General features: G+C 44.1%; 2 protein-coding genes across 4 annotated transcripts in view; both read left to right on the forward strand.

The window, feature by feature from the left end:
* LOC118274534 (homeobox protein cut) overlaps positions 1 to 15,657 on the forward strand; it is a 231,004-nt gene that overhangs the window by 56,341 nt on the left and 159,006 nt on the right. The gene's annotated exons all lie outside the window — the stretch shown is intronic.
* Positions 11,636 to 15,209, forward strand: LOC118275055 (carboxypeptidase B). 2 transcript variants are annotated; one of them, XM_035592903.2, is made up of 8 exons: positions 11,636 to 11,870; positions 12,350 to 12,483; positions 12,722 to 12,934; positions 13,017 to 13,107; positions 13,182 to 13,283; positions 13,363 to 13,578; positions 13,649 to 14,071; positions 14,965 to 15,209. In XM_035592903.2, the coding sequence occupies exons 2-8, from the start codon at positions 12,404 to 12,406 to the stop codon at positions 15,142 to 15,144; spliced, it is 1,305 nt and encodes a 434-aa protein (XP_035448796.2). In that variant the 5' UTR covers positions 11,636 to 11,870; positions 12,350 to 12,403; the 3' UTR covers positions 15,145 to 15,209. The 2 variants fall into 2 exon arrangements, with proteins under 2 accessions (XP_035448796.2, XP_035448797.2); XM_035592904.2 differs by having other exon boundaries at positions 11,720 to 11,870; positions 12,356 to 12,483.

The raw sequence follows: 15,657 nt of genomic DNA on the forward strand, positions 1-15,657 counted from the left end.
ATTATATGATCATAATAAGAGCGAAAGTAAATCTCTTCCGTTTCCGACATTATAAAGTAACTGCGCAATGGCGAACTATTTCTTGTAGAATTAAGTTTATGGTGTAGTCGCAGTAGTTGTGGCAATAGTAACTGTAAGCACTAACTCGCACAGTTTTGGCTTCGGTCCCAGCTGGTGCAAGCAGGCTGGTAGTGTACCAGCGACTCAGTGTGATCCAATACCTCGGCCACAGTCGTCAATTTCACTAAATTGTTCGTTATGTCCACTCTATCCTTATCTGCTAAAGTAACTAATAATTTAGTACATAATATACATTTGCTCAGCAACCAGCAACACGCTACACAGTGAAGGAGATAAAGTCCCCACCAACATGCGACAGCCGCGCTGTACAAGCGGCAGTAAGTCGATGTGAGGTACCTGCGGAGAGCTCCTCCACTCCTCAAACTTCACAAGATCTCAATCGTGTAACCGAAGTCGAGTGTTTCATTAGTATTCTCAAGGTTAGAACACCTCTTCGGCACAATGAGAGCCCTCCCGTCACTCCGCTAACGACCTCCCATTGTTTTAGACACATTGCCGTACCCGCAACCGTGCCCTCCATCATTCATGCAATAACCAACCCTATGACAACGATATAAGGGACATAAAGAAGTGAATTATGCCTTCAGACGCATTACTATACAGTCACGCGAAAAATGTACCCCAGTCGCATTCAATTTCCAACCTTAGTATGATAAAAATAAAGATCCCATGGAAATAAATGACAGTTGCAATTATCTCACTAACGTATTATGTGTCCACTTTCACGCAATTCCCAGCTTTATGTGTTAGAGATAGGGGTTATAAAAGTTTGAATGAGGATAGCAATTATAAAATGTAGCTTTTATACTGGAAATGTAGCGAGTACGTGAGATTCATTCGGGAACCATGTGAGCGTAGCGGCGACACTGTAGAAATATTGCTGTTTAAGTATTAATTACTGGTCGTATGATTCATTGCGATTTTAAAGATACAATAATCAGGAGGTATAGAAATATAACAATGTGTTCAGTATGAACAATACCTCACATTCTGGATGATCATAATTCAAGCTTTACTCTCCAACCAACAAAGTAGTAATTTCCCCACACATGATGGTTGATCGGTTTGGTATCGCAGCCGAGTGATATAAGTGACAGTGTCACGTTTACTTGACAAATGACGTGTCCCCGGGGGCGCCGCGCTACGCTTGACGCGAGCCTTCGAAAATGTTCGCCGACAGGTGAACTTATTTTGATTTACTACAAGCTAATGTCTGCCGCGTAGCTGCGTAGCGCGTCGCTGCTACGATGACGTAGCAGATCGTAGTACGACTCGGCATTCCAGTAAGTTATCCAAACAACGCTCCAGTTTAAAGTGGTACATTATTGGTACGTCTTTTATATTTCTGTTTTATATAACACTTTCAGTTCCAGTCAACTGATCATAAAAGCCTAACCCTATCGAATGACCAAATTCCAACAAAAATGTGTAGTATCGCGTCGGTTCGATACACCGCTCAATCCGAATCAATTCCACTCGCCATTAAAACGCTTTTCAGCTACATCGTGTGACAAAAACTAGGGGAATACTGAACAAGTGGGTACTTAGGAGTGAAGCGTGTCGACTGAGCGGACACGGTGGCGCCGTGCCAGCGACACGGAGTCGCGGGCGCTGCCTAATTGATACTACAGGCTCTCGGCTTTTAACGCGAACTACGTTTAATTGGTTTCTGCCGGTGACACTGGGATAAAAGGCGAGGTCTCGTCACCTAACCAGGTGTCGCCACTTTGTACTGCCCAAATAGAAAGGGATCCCTTTCACATTTTTTGCCACTTGATGTTGCACTCTTTTGTGTTTTATTTGATTGTCACATGTTCGTGTGAATGGAATATGGGGTGAGCAGTACCTACAGTGTGTGTCAGTCGACATTATCATGTATAGGTACTGACCCGGCGTGGTTTATGTGACGAGATCCGAATTGTTATGTACTGTGACAATGAAGCAGTAGCTGCTGTCTTAGACAAAAAATACAATTTCAAGATTTATACTTTACGGCTGCTGTACGTGATTGTGAGCGAATTATTGTTTGTGTGCAGTTGTAGTTGTTTCAGGGAATGTGACGCGACCACTGTTGTTACCTGTCGGTTGTTCGCGACGTAAGTTATGGTGGCTGTATGTTTCATACAGTCGCGCCCACCGGGGTCTACTTACACCGCGCCTGTGTACGAGAGTGTGGTACAGTACCACATATTACAGATTATGTTTAGTCACACAAGTGTTGGTACATTAGTACGTCCTCAGCTAGGAAGGCTAGAGTAATTGGCTTCACGGCCGCTGCACAAATTGCCAGGAACACCTTCCGTTAACACTCGCCTCGCCTGCCTCACTGCACACACACACACACACACACACACACACACACACACACACCTTACAGTTGAAATGATTTTATTTGTTTTCCTTTAACGGTTACATAATCATGTGTCTGTAGCTAATGGGGGTGGCGATGAATTTTACTTCTTTAAATTTATCCGTTTGCAATATTTCTTGTTTCATTAGGTACCTTGTCTGGACGAATGTTTGTCCATACTGTGTTTACTGCATCTCTCGTGTCGCGCGGCGTCACGCGGCGTCACGCGGTGTCGCGCGGCGTCCCCACGCTGGGCGCTGGTCGGAGAGCTCCTGACTAATATCGCGGTTAATATTTATTGCGCTTTTTGTTGCCTCACCGAATATATTACTTGTGTTCGCTGACTTTTTCTTACATTTTATTTCTCCCAACTATATTAATGTTTATTACCTAGTACTGACGTATTTTGTGTATTATTCTCTAGGAATATTTAAATTCTACTTTTCTGAAGAAGCAGCGGTATTTATAAAACCAGTCTATCTTTAATTTGATAAATATTCAATGAAATTAGTTCGTAAAATGACCACAAATGGTTGTATGACCATTATAAAAGTTAAGTGACGAGCAGCACATGTCACAGCGGACGAGGAACTGCTAATGTCATAAACTGCTTGGAGACTGGAAGGGAGGCGACCTCGTGACTACGGTAGCTAGTGGTCAACATGAAGTACTGACAGTATGACAAAATAAGTATAATTATATTCCAACAACATATATGTACCCTCTTCTTAAATAAAAATAGAGTAAATCTGTTTGAGTTCAATAATGTGTAACAGATTCCAGTGTTATCGTTCAAGTTAGAGCGGCTCCATTACCTCGCAGCATCGCATCGTATCTGCGCTCTGCATACTTTACTCAAAGTGTGAACTAAAGGTTTTAGTTAGTAGTTAAGCGCGGCTTCAGTAAGAATAGTTCGTCCGCCGACACCTACACTGCGAGGCTCGCGCCCCACTACTTCCACTCGCTAATATATTCCACTCAACTTGTTTACCTACAAATGTTACTTTCAAACTTGTTTTGCTAAAGAAAGCAAAGCTTTTTACTCTCCAAATTCTAAACAAACTGTTTAAAACAACGGTTTACTTAGGATCGGAATAGATTTTGTGAAATCACGTAGAACGTAAAGTGAGATACAATATGTTGACAGGAATCGTCCCCCGATTGATTGATTTAATTTTAAATTAATTAACAGGAGGAAGGAATCAAACTTCACCAAAAAACTTGTCTGTAACTACAAAATATATTATATTGTCTGACATACGTCACTCTATACACGAATGTATATGTATACAGGTAGCGATTAAATCAGAGTCCCTGGCATTGAGCACAATTAGTCGCGGGAGGAAACAGCGCACCTCCATGCGTGTATCCTGCGGAGACGGTGGCACGGGGTAGTGGATCCAAAGCATTTACATAATGTGGAGATATCGAGACTCTGCCGGCGGTGGGCGGGACATTCGCAAGACTGATGCGGTGACGCTGTCGGCACTTCCCTGTGTATTTGCTGAGCTTGCTGCGTAGAAGGCATTTTCTATAGATTTATTTTATAGACTAAATTTAAATGTTTTCATGAAACTTTTTGTTAAAAGATTATTTCTACCATGCGTTTGAATGCATCTTAGTTCAATAGTATCGTTTAATTAATCTGCTTGTATAACTATAACAATACTGTAAGTGTGTGTCACCACTCTTGCAGTGCCGATGTATGGAACTCACGTAATTAGCTGCCGTGTGCTGCAGCCCGCGCTCCGTTACTTGCGATCCCTCGGATCTTTCATTAAATAAAGATTTATACAAGATTTACCTACGTGTGTGTACGTGTCTCTAGAATTCATTATAAAATTAGTTTTTAAATTAAATGTCAACGAATAAATCTTTCTTCGAATTAGTCGTGTGGCAGAGGCTGCTCAATTCTTTATAAAGTATCTGAAAGTACTTTATCCGCATTTTATATGCGTGGACATGTTAAGTACTGAATACTGAAGTGACGCTAGGAATGTCCTTACCTACCAGTGACACAGTAACAGTCCGAGCACACGACTACACAGACAGCGTCCCGGCGCGGGCGGCGCGGGCCTTGCAAACATCTTACAAAGCGAACAATGTACAAATTAACAATATAAGCGGTTAAACGGATGTAACACTTTACGGAATGTGTTCGCTGGATTCCGGGGTCCCAGGATCCCGGGCTGGCGCGGGATTTAAATGGGGATCGTGCAAAACTAAGCAATTTTAACTTACAAATGCTGACGCGTGGGGTTTTGCTGCGATTCGCAATTACGTAACTACGAACAACCAACTTGTTCGGGGAACATTTGGACGGGACGCGCTGTTTTTACAACCGAACGTATACGGTATTACGATTCAGACGAAAACGAAAAGAAGTATAATATTAGGAAATTAAGTACCAAGAGAGACAGCATCATCGTACATCAACACAATACGAGACATGTTACCTACCAGTCTACTCCTACCCTCCATCAGCAACGTTGTAGATCCAAACAACGCAGCTCGAGGTACTGCGGGTGTACTTCATTAAAGGATAACATCACCAACACAGATACAACATGTGGTGTCAGCGTACATCCGAGCGGTTCCTCACTGAGCTGGTAAGAGCCCGCGACTGTTGCAGTCTCCGCCAGTCTGCGGCAGTCTGTGGCAGCACACAACCACGCGACGCTGTGTATTATCACCGCGACTTCATTACACTTCAAAAACATCGCCATGTTTTGCTCAATATTCCGCTCGCCCTTTGTTGGGTAGTCCCAGCCACACACACACACACACAGACACAGACACACACACACACAAATTCAAAGCACTGATACTAATAGCATTGAGTGGTGACTGCGCGTCACGATGTTACCAGGCGGACATATTTACTAGTGTACTAATGCCGGCGATACACTCTGGAATAAATTATTCATGTAACTAAGTAAACGTCACCGTTCCGATTGATTACATTGCTGACGGTATATAAATAATGGGAGCGAGTGTATCAGGAACAAGGAAGTAATTGGCTAATGCCACTTAGCTTGGTTCCGAGGATTACGGAGCGACACTTATAATGGACCGGATTTACCCGCAGCCGGCCCTGGATTATTGGAGACTGACATGTGAGCCGCCGGCCTGACGACTGGGTTTTTACTTACAACTTAAACCTTGCCCATGTTTTGCTAAACGGAAGAAATAAAGCAGTGTATTGTTATTTCTAAAATATATTGTTATTGTTCACGTTTTATGTCGCATGTGACAGTCCACTGCCAAAGGGTTCGGATCCATTAGAGAGTACTGCTACCTGTCTTTGCGAAATGTCACCACACTGTTCCACTACAAACTCCGGAGTAACACAACGCTCCACGACACTCCCACTCTGCTGCCTCCGAGTCTACAGGACGTCAGACACTAACCAGTGATTAGTATTCTCCAGGTGAAGTGAACATAACTCGTCGACTCCAATTAACCGTAAATTATAATTCCATGTTCAAGTGCGAGCGAGACAAAGAAACTATTCTTCACCAGAGACCCCTAGGACATCATATATCTTGATAATTCATTCATTTTCGATATTATTGTTAAAATATGAATCTCTCTGAATTGACTCCTTCCCTTCCTGTGCGTGGAAGCACCGCCTCGACACTGCTCGTGCTATAAATAGCTGAATTTGATTAGGAATTAATCTCCCCTCCAGTTGGCTGTGCGCCCTCTATGTACAACAGCTCCCGATAAGATCATAAACTCGGCAGTTCCGTGCGAGAGAAAGATTGCCGCCGCCACGCCCGACCCTATGGTTCCCGAGATACGACCCAAAAAACGGTTAAAAGCCTTTGTCTTAGAACTAACGAATGAAATTAGTATTTTTTGACGGGCTCAAATAGGACATTTTCTCAAAGATACTGAACTATGCAATACAATCAAAAATCTACTCTAACAATATTGAAATAAGGTTCAGTTTTAAGTATTTGGTTAATCTCAGTAAAAACAGATCTCAAAAATCACAACGCAGAAGATTTATTTAAGAACGCTTGAAGTTCAATCAGAATGTCTAATTCCAACATTTAAAGCTTTTATCCAGTTTTGTAACGAACTAGTGTTCCATCAAGTTATTGTACAGAGAGTAGTTACTCTCTTAATGGATAGTACATTGTACTCGTCAGTATTGTGACGATGTGCATGTGTTTGTCTAACTCTACGACAACATAAACTGACATGTTGAGATTTTGTAGAACACAGTTCACGAAACTAAATTAATCAAAACAACATTAGTCTGTGGAGCACGATGGCGACCTCTACAGATGTACCACCGGAGCGTACAGTGAGGAGTAGTGGCCGCGGTGCGCGGGGCTTCAATATTTTTGTGAAATCGTCCGCAATAAAGTTTTATACGATGTTCTCGTACTACACTTGTGTGTAGTTTCACATTGGGCTCGTAAATAACACACTCGTCCCCGCACTAAAATGTTATTTGCTAAACTTTTCCCACATCAACATGTACACAACGTTTGACAAACAATGCCACTCGCAACTATTGTCACTGATTCGCTTAGTTTTATAGAATTAGTAGACCGCGAATGTTGATTCTCAATACCATAAGGACAACATTAGTACATTTATTATCGTCACGCAGTGCAACGTACCTACACATAGTACACGCACACACACCGACATGCCATGTAGTAGAGTTACACGAATAGCTCAATGCTGGTGTGTTCAATATCAGGTCCCGTAAAGGGCCACGATTATAGCCCGTATAAAGCCACAAGTCACGCTGCCTCCATCACGGAGCAGCCAATACAGCGGCAATACAAATTAGCTGGGTAATAAGACGCCCGCCATTCCGAGATATTGGACATTTTTGCTGGCCCAGTGAGCAGCCTCGCAGCCTCGCAGCCTCGCAGGCTGGCTGCTCGCGATATTAACGTTCACGAGACGCGACCATTTGTAACATTATGTCGCACAGTTTATACGCGTGATTAACTGTATCAGCACACGAGGCGCGAGCGACCCGAGCATTACTGCCAGGAGGAAATATTTCCTACGTTGTTTGTTGTTTCACCATTACTCCGGTGTGAGGGAATTACCTGCAATACTCCCATACACGCCTACACACACCAATACAACACTGTAACAATTATATTGAGACACTAGCGGACCCGACAGACGTTGTCCTGTCAAAATTAAAAATTAATTAAAAAAACATTGTCCAGCGGACAAAATTGTGAATCTAAACCATTCTCAGATCCCCTTGAACACACACAAAAAAAATCATCAAAATTGGTCCAGTCGTTTAAGAGAAGTTCAGTGACATACACACTTACAGAAGAATTATATATATTGAGACATTATGAGAAACATTCGACGTTGGCCAAATGAGTATTTGCCTTTTTTCTGGAAAAGTTATCAGTAAAATGTTGCAGCGTTATACATTTCTCTATTTGTAATAACAGAATGTATAGTGCTCCGCGGCCGATGCCGACGACACATGCACTCCGGGAGGACTCAGTACCCTTAATATTTTATTTGTATGTTTTTCAGTTAATCGTTTATGTATGCCAGTCATAATACTACTATTAAATAGTGCTCGATGTACTATCACTACATGTGCAACAATGAGTAAAGAAAGGAAACACTAAAGTGGAATTCAAATTGAACGAAACAACTTCGTGTGAGTTTACCTTCGTTTCGTTGGGAAATAAAATCCTTAAAGAAAACCTCGGATTTAAAAAGTTTAGTAATGTTTTAGGATGTCGACTCGCAGTCGTAAACGTGCAGAGAGTGGGATGACTATTATTTACGAGATTATGTCGAGCAACACTCGAGCGAATGTTATAAAAGAATACTTTAGTTAAACCGAGCGAAGTACATTGGAGGCTGCGCGGCGAGAGATCAACGGCGCAGTCACAGATAATTAAAGTGAAGTAATACTTCAACCAGTTGCTGCACTCGGGACTCACACCTCGGGGACACTACTTGCATGCGACGCTCTGTTTTAAGGATCATATTCCGTATTACATATTATGTGTATATAATTATGTAAATATGGGAATGATACTTTTTTAAAGAATGGTATCTTACAATGCCACAACAGAAATTTCGCTAATGGTGTAGCCGCAGCCGGCGTGAGGCTGCGCCGCGCACTGCGCGCTGGTGCAGCTGTCAAACAAACAATGCATGGCGTCATGCACCGCGCGGTGAATGATAACAGGCACACAGTTTCCAGAGGAGCTCGCTCGCGTGTCGCCGGCCTAGCGCCGCCCCTGCCGACATCTACCGGCGACTGTAAGCCGCGTGCAGTGTAATGGAGCACCACATGAAGTTCCCACACGAGGAGAGGTGACTTCCAACACACAGGTCGGTGACTCGCAGCCCGGCCTTGAACTGACTAGATACAAATTGCCTGCCAAATAGTGCCGACTGAGTAGTTGTTAGTATAATATTTACTAATAGTTAAGACTGGATTCTGCTACAATTATCGTAGGTATGTCCTATTCAGAAATAGTTGTTTTCATTTGATAGTGACAGTAAATAATAATCATTAGGTATCATAATCCGATTATAGTATCAGCTATGCTATCTATCATGTAGATTGTATCAAAAACTCTTTTTACTGCAGCTGTGATTAAGTGACACAGCGCAAACGCGACCGTGTTGATACAAAATAAAACACGGTAATTGACCCTCACTGTACTGCATCGCGGACTGGCGGCCGATAAATGGACTCGTCCCAATAAGTAACTCTTTGTTTGTTGTGCCGAGCGCCGACCACTTCTCGCTCACTGACAAATATTACGTTCGCAGATGACAAATATGAAAGTTCGCTCCCCGCACTATAGATGTGTCACAAAACTCGACCTCAATCTTTTATCACAATTCGCAGCCTGAACTATAGCATGCTAGCACACATGAAACTGTTTCACGGAGTATTTATAATTGTTTGAAAACTCGGGAAAAGCGGGCAATGTACAGTGTGTGTGTAAGTGATGATATAGATGAGCGATGTGGTGTGGTGTGGTGTGTCCAGCTGTGAGCAATCAACGTGTCGCGCGTTGATTTGTGGCGCGCATATTAGAAGCAGTTAATCTCGCTGGGTGAGCGTGGGCCCGCTAATGTCAGTGCGGTGCGTCGCTCAAACATGGCGTCGGCCGCCGCTTCAATTACACGCAGCACGCAGCGGTCAGCTCCGAGCTAACATTTGTATACCAGTCGTGCTGGCATCTCTAGTTTCCTGCAAACGTACACAAGCAGCCGGCCCGCCGACACAACACGCAGACTGAGTTATTTAATAAAGCGAATAAAATATATTTTACAAATAATGCAGGAAATAATGCAATGTTGATTGTGCCGCTTGATAACGCTCCGAGCTACGGGGAGGAGAGGGAAAATGACGGTAAAAATAAACGCTTCATCTTTGTGACGTCATAACTGCGATAATATCTCTCTTAGTATTCAAAATATTTTCCGCTGTGTAATATCACTTTAATATTCTACGTGAAGTAGGAAGTGCCTACTTGAGTGCAAAATATACAAAATAATAAATTATGCAAAAGTTTAGCCACCAAAAAGTATATATAGCAATCACCGTAAAATATTTGAAGCAAGAGCCACTCGTGAAAAAGTGGCACTCGTCAGCCTTTTATGAAACTACTGCAAATGCAATCAGCAGTCCCCAACTCACCGCAGTTTGTCAACAAACGGCCGCCGCGCGGACAACCACTCAAAGTTGGCACTAAGCACATTCACCAACGCCCAACATTTTATCCAACATTTGTCTCAATTTATATTACGAGTGCGTTGACAAATGTGTCGTGCCCACCCTGGCCATATCTTACGGCAAACTTTTAAATTGCGCTCCTAACACTTAAGAACATCCTCTATCTCTGTCCGGTGCCATACTATCGCGTCTATCCTACCTGCTCTATCACAGATCGTGTCCGATGCTAAAGGAATTGACCTAATTTAAAAAGTTGCTCGTACACTGTACGAGATACGGATTTTCATCGTATAATTGAATCATCGTTTTATTTCAATGTTTGCGAGCGACGTTTCAATTTAAAGTTAACGGCCATATATTGACAGAGCAGACGACGAAACAAAATGGAAAATATAATTTAAATGGAGTTTCATTCGAGTTGCGAAATGGCAGCGAACACTTCGCGCCGCCCGCGCCGCCCGCGCCGCCCGCGCCGCCCGCCAAACAATATAATCACGTGTGCAGCTCAATTACGTACACTTGTTGGTGTATTGTAGGTCCACCTCCGCCGCTGATCGGTACTAACTTACACTCTCATTCAAATAATTGAAGGAGATGCCCCTGCTACTGTGTGTAAGTAAAGTAGGGACGAGTGTCTCCCCGAGACTAGTAGTTCACGCTCCGAGGGAGTGAAGTACTGGGGATATTTGTAAAGTTGCTGAAACTGAACGGAACACAACCGAACTGGGTTACAGACTGCATTCCTAATAGATATCGAGGCGACCTCTGTCGAATATTTGTGAAAGTTTATGAAAAGATCCTTCATAAGTTAGTGTCACAGCCCTTGGAGCGACCGGCACGTCGTGGCATACGCCTCGCAGCGAGTTTATAGTATTTGTGAATATTATATTTTTACTCAAATCTTGCTAATATTATAAATGTGAAAGTTTATGTGTTTGTGTGTATGTTTGTTACTCAATTACGTCAACGGCTAAAGGGATCGGGATGAAATTTGGAACAGGAGTAGATTATGGTCTGGAGTAACACATAGGACACTCTTTATCCCACGGGAAAGCGCGCGAAGCTGCAGCAGCTAGTGCTACATAGATGTGGGACAGAGACAGTGCTTAACAATAATGGCATCGCCCACATTACCGGCCGCTGCTACCCGACGCAAAACATTTAATATTGTATCGAATTGTTTTGTTTCCTGTTGCCTTGTTTTATGGGTTTATAGATCAGTAGCTCGCGGACAGCACTCGTCTGTGCTGCAATAGCAGGTCGCGGACGATGGCGATGTTCAAAAGTTAATAACGTTAATAAAAATATATCAAAATGGCCGAGATACAGCGCGCGGCCGCGGTCCAATATCGAACCCGCGCTAGTTTGTGTTGCTGACTGTACACATACAATGTACATAATATATGAGAGGTGCAAGTACTTATATAATATAAGATTGTGATTACTACCTAAGGCGAAGGTATATTTCTTTTGTTGGCTGTAGACATAAATAATTAATCAGTTGTAATTCACAGCGTTATCTATGTGAAATGGAGCGTGTTCGCTATCATTGCTATCAACAAGATTAAGTCGGTAGACTAGACCAGCTTACCCGGTTATCAGCGTGTCGCGACGAAGTCACCCACATCGCCTGTCGCTGCAGTGTGTGAGCGTGTCCCCTCGCGTCACGTGCCGGCTGCGACTCAGCTGAATTGTTCCAACGAGAGAAACTTTAAAACAAGCTCCCAAGTAATACCGCTTGAGACTTTCCTTGCCTGAGATGTACACAAGTACCTGAGAAATACTTGAATCATGTATTTATATTACAGGAGGACAACGTTTTTCTATCTGAACGGATCGATGGCACTCGCTTGTGATGACCAAACTTTGTTTAGTGGCCACCACATTACGCGTGGAAATGTTTGTTTGTGTCTCAAGTAGACGCTGGGACACGGCCACTGGAGTTGTCTGTGGCATTAACTAAATGCTTCAGGTCGGTTCCAGGAGGAACATTATTGCACCAATGTTGGGAGCTGAGCTCAACACTGGGCAAATTGTGCGGCATTATGAACTTGATAGCGAATCGTCCAGAAACTATTTATGACATAAAATAGTTTGAGCGTTTATCAAACATTAAAATATGATTATCTCGGTACCTTTATCTTGTAACGATTCGATTAAAACCAATAATATATTACATCGAGATAATAATATATTACATTTGAAAGTTACAGATACTCGAGTAGTGGCCCGCAGTGAGGCCGACACAGTCGCGTGTGAGCATGCAGCGCAGCTTGTTGGTGTGTGTGTGCGCGGCCGTGGTGTGCGCCGCGCGCGCCGGCAGACACGACGCCTACTCCAGGTACACCAGGTCTACTCGATTATATATTTTGACGTTTCATAACTGTCTGCATGTGGATTAATAAAAACAAATACTTTGATTTGCATCATAATTATGTAGTTATTAGGAAAAGAAAAGAAATAAGTCAAATTAATTCCTACCGCACATAATGTTGTTAAAACCTTATTTATGTAGGTATGTGTGTGTGTGTGCGCAATACATTCCTCCGTTATTTATAGCTAAGTTACACATTGTTTAGTACCGCAGTGTTCGGAGTCCAGCTCCGTAACTCCTCGGACCTGGAGCTGCTGCACAACTTGGAACTGAAGCTGAACCTGGACATGTGGCAGTACGGCATGCCGCGAGTGAGAGACGCCATGGTCATAGTGCCGCCTCGCGTGAGGGGGGAGTTCCTGAGCGCGCTGGACGAGGCAGGAGTCGGCCACTACGTGCACGTGCAGGACGTGGCACAGTGAGTGCATGTACTCTACCACTCGCGTGGCGGAGCATGGGGCACGAGCAGTGGGTCCACAATGACGGTTGTTTATTTACAGAGCTTTGGAGGAATACGACGAGGATCTAGCCAGCTGGCGGAGCAGCCGGACTCCTCGGAAGATATTCGACGACTACCACCGGTACGCTGATGTGAGTTGGCTGCTTGCAAACTGCATTTATTCTCTTCCTCAGTCTTGTTTCATTATTTCATTGTTTGGTCTCAGATCGATGCTTACTTGGAGGAGGTCGCGGCCAAGTATCCGGACCTGGTGACTATTGTCAACGCAGGGAAGAGTTTTGAAGGACGCGACATTAAGTACTTGAAGGTGCGCGGCGTATAATGTATTGAAATGTGTGCTTTATTCAGAGACCTTCATTTATTAATTTTCCATAATATAACGCCAGATATCAACGACTAAGTTCGAAGACCACAGTAAACCAATTTACTTCATGGAAGCAATGATCCACGCCCGCGAGTGGGTCACCACCCCCGTGGCGCTGTACTCCGTGCACCGGCTGGTGGAGGACCTGCGGAGCGAGGACCGAGACCTGCTGGAGGACGTCGACTGGATCATTCTGCCACTCGTCAACCCTGACGGATACGAGTACTCACATACACATGTAAGGACTAGTCAACATAATTACATAAATCAGAAGGGCGATGTTACACTCACTCTGTAATCTGTCGCAGGACCGCCTGTGGCGTAAGACAAGGTCGACCGACCCGACTGTCGACACAACCTGCATCGGAGTGGACGGCAACAGGAACTTCGACGTCCGACACGGAGTGGGCACGCCGACAGATCCGTGTCAGAATACATACGCCGGGGCGAGACCGTTCTCGGAGCCCGAGACTGGGTACGTGAGGGACATACTCGCGGAGCACAGGGGCAGGGTGCAGATATTCATGGACATCCACAGCCACGGGAACTACGTGCTGTTCGCGTACGGCGACGGCAGCCTGCCGCCCGACGCCTTGCAAATATTCCTGGTGGGGTCGGCCATGGGCGCCGCCATGGACGCCATGAAGCTGCCCGAGGCCGGGTTCTACCGCGTGGGGAACAGCGCCACCGTGCTTTATGGCAGTTCGGGCAGTGCACAGGATTACGGCCAGGTAATGATAGTACCTATTTCAAATAGAATTCTCCAATCCTCCCTTGTTCGTAACTCGTAAAGCCTAGTTCAATAAACCTCTCACATAATTAATTGAGACCATTCATCGGTTCTGTCCGCTACAGTAACAGCCACTGTTTGACACGTTTCACGATCAGTTCGGTGCAGTCGCGTGGCTTAGTGTTATCGCTCACAATTCATCATACTTTTGATAACGATTATGTCGGACATCAATTATACTCGTATATTGTCGACGCATAGTTTGTACACGTGGTGCGCACGCGCGGGTTATCGTACAATAACCGCAATATTAGGAAGTCGGTAACACGAAGAGGTAGAACATAGAACCGCGCAAGTTGTGTCACATGTGTTACTGTTCCATCCTAACTAGAGTATTTTACAAAAAGAAGCTCCACGATACAATTCTTAGACGCAGTATGTTAACGCAAGTGAGTATGAGTAAGTAGGAGTCAGTGGCAGCAGTAGGTCCGCAGGGGCCGCTAATGGCGCGAGAGATTAATTAAACAAGCTGCCAATACAAGTCACGGAGATAGGAGCAGTGAGCGAGCGTCTGCCGCTAACGTAGCGTGTGGCGCAGTCGAGCGGGAGTGGTGCGTGACTCGGGAACCGAACCTGCAACGATCCCAGCTAAAGATAATGAAGTCCATCTGGTAGATATATTACATATTATGATTACCGTTGTCTGTATACTTATACGTAACCGTACGTAATTATTGTAAAACAAAATATGACGTCATAAGAAACCTACGAATAATGTACTGTACGATGCAAGATATTTGCATCATGATCATCATTATTTCGTTCGTTCGAGGCAGAGGATGTGTGTTCCATACAAATATTGTACGTAATACATATGTCGGGTGATGTCTGCAGGTGGCCGGCGCCGCGGCGTCGTACACGCTGGAGCTGCCGGGCTACGGGCACCTGTTCGAGGTGCCGCCGCAGTACCAGCCGCACATCAACGAGGAGACGTGGCAGGGCATCGCCGTCACCGCGCGGCTCTCGCGCGCCCTCTACCGCGACCGCTACAACGCCGCCAACGCACAGCCTTAATACATTCCTGTATATAACGCTACTCCGTATTTTTTTCAGTTTAGTAATTAAATCATAATTATATACATTCTGCCTTTACAAAACCATGTTATTTGTTATAATATTAGAGTAAACTACACAACGACATACTTTCCTATTGAGCAAACGTTTCATTCATTGTGGTGTACCGCAAACATTGGGTAATCAGCAAAATGTAAGATTTACAGTCAGCAGATTAAACCAACGGAACCGCACATTGGAGGTGCGCCAGCGGAAGCCATTAAACAATCTATGAGCAAAGTTTTACTTTTGTTTCCGACCGTACAATATTGAGCGCACATATAAATTCCACTTGTTTTGCAGACGCTCTCTCTCCGCGCACCGATACCTAGACAATACGTAATCATTGCAGCTAGACACGCATGTATATGCTGTAGCCACAGCCTTGCTCCTACAGACGACACTATATCTATATAAGGGCTACATATCTATGTATTATATAATAGTGAATGAGTAAATACTGTGAAGTCACAT

The sequence above is a fragment of the Spodoptera frugiperda genome, chromosome 11 (assembly GCF_023101765.2).
Source record: "Spodoptera frugiperda isolate SF20-4 chromosome 11, AGI-APGP_CSIRO_Sfru_2.0, whole genome shotgun sequence".
NCBI lineage: Eukaryota > Metazoa > Arthropoda > Insecta > Lepidoptera > Noctuidae > Spodoptera > Spodoptera frugiperda.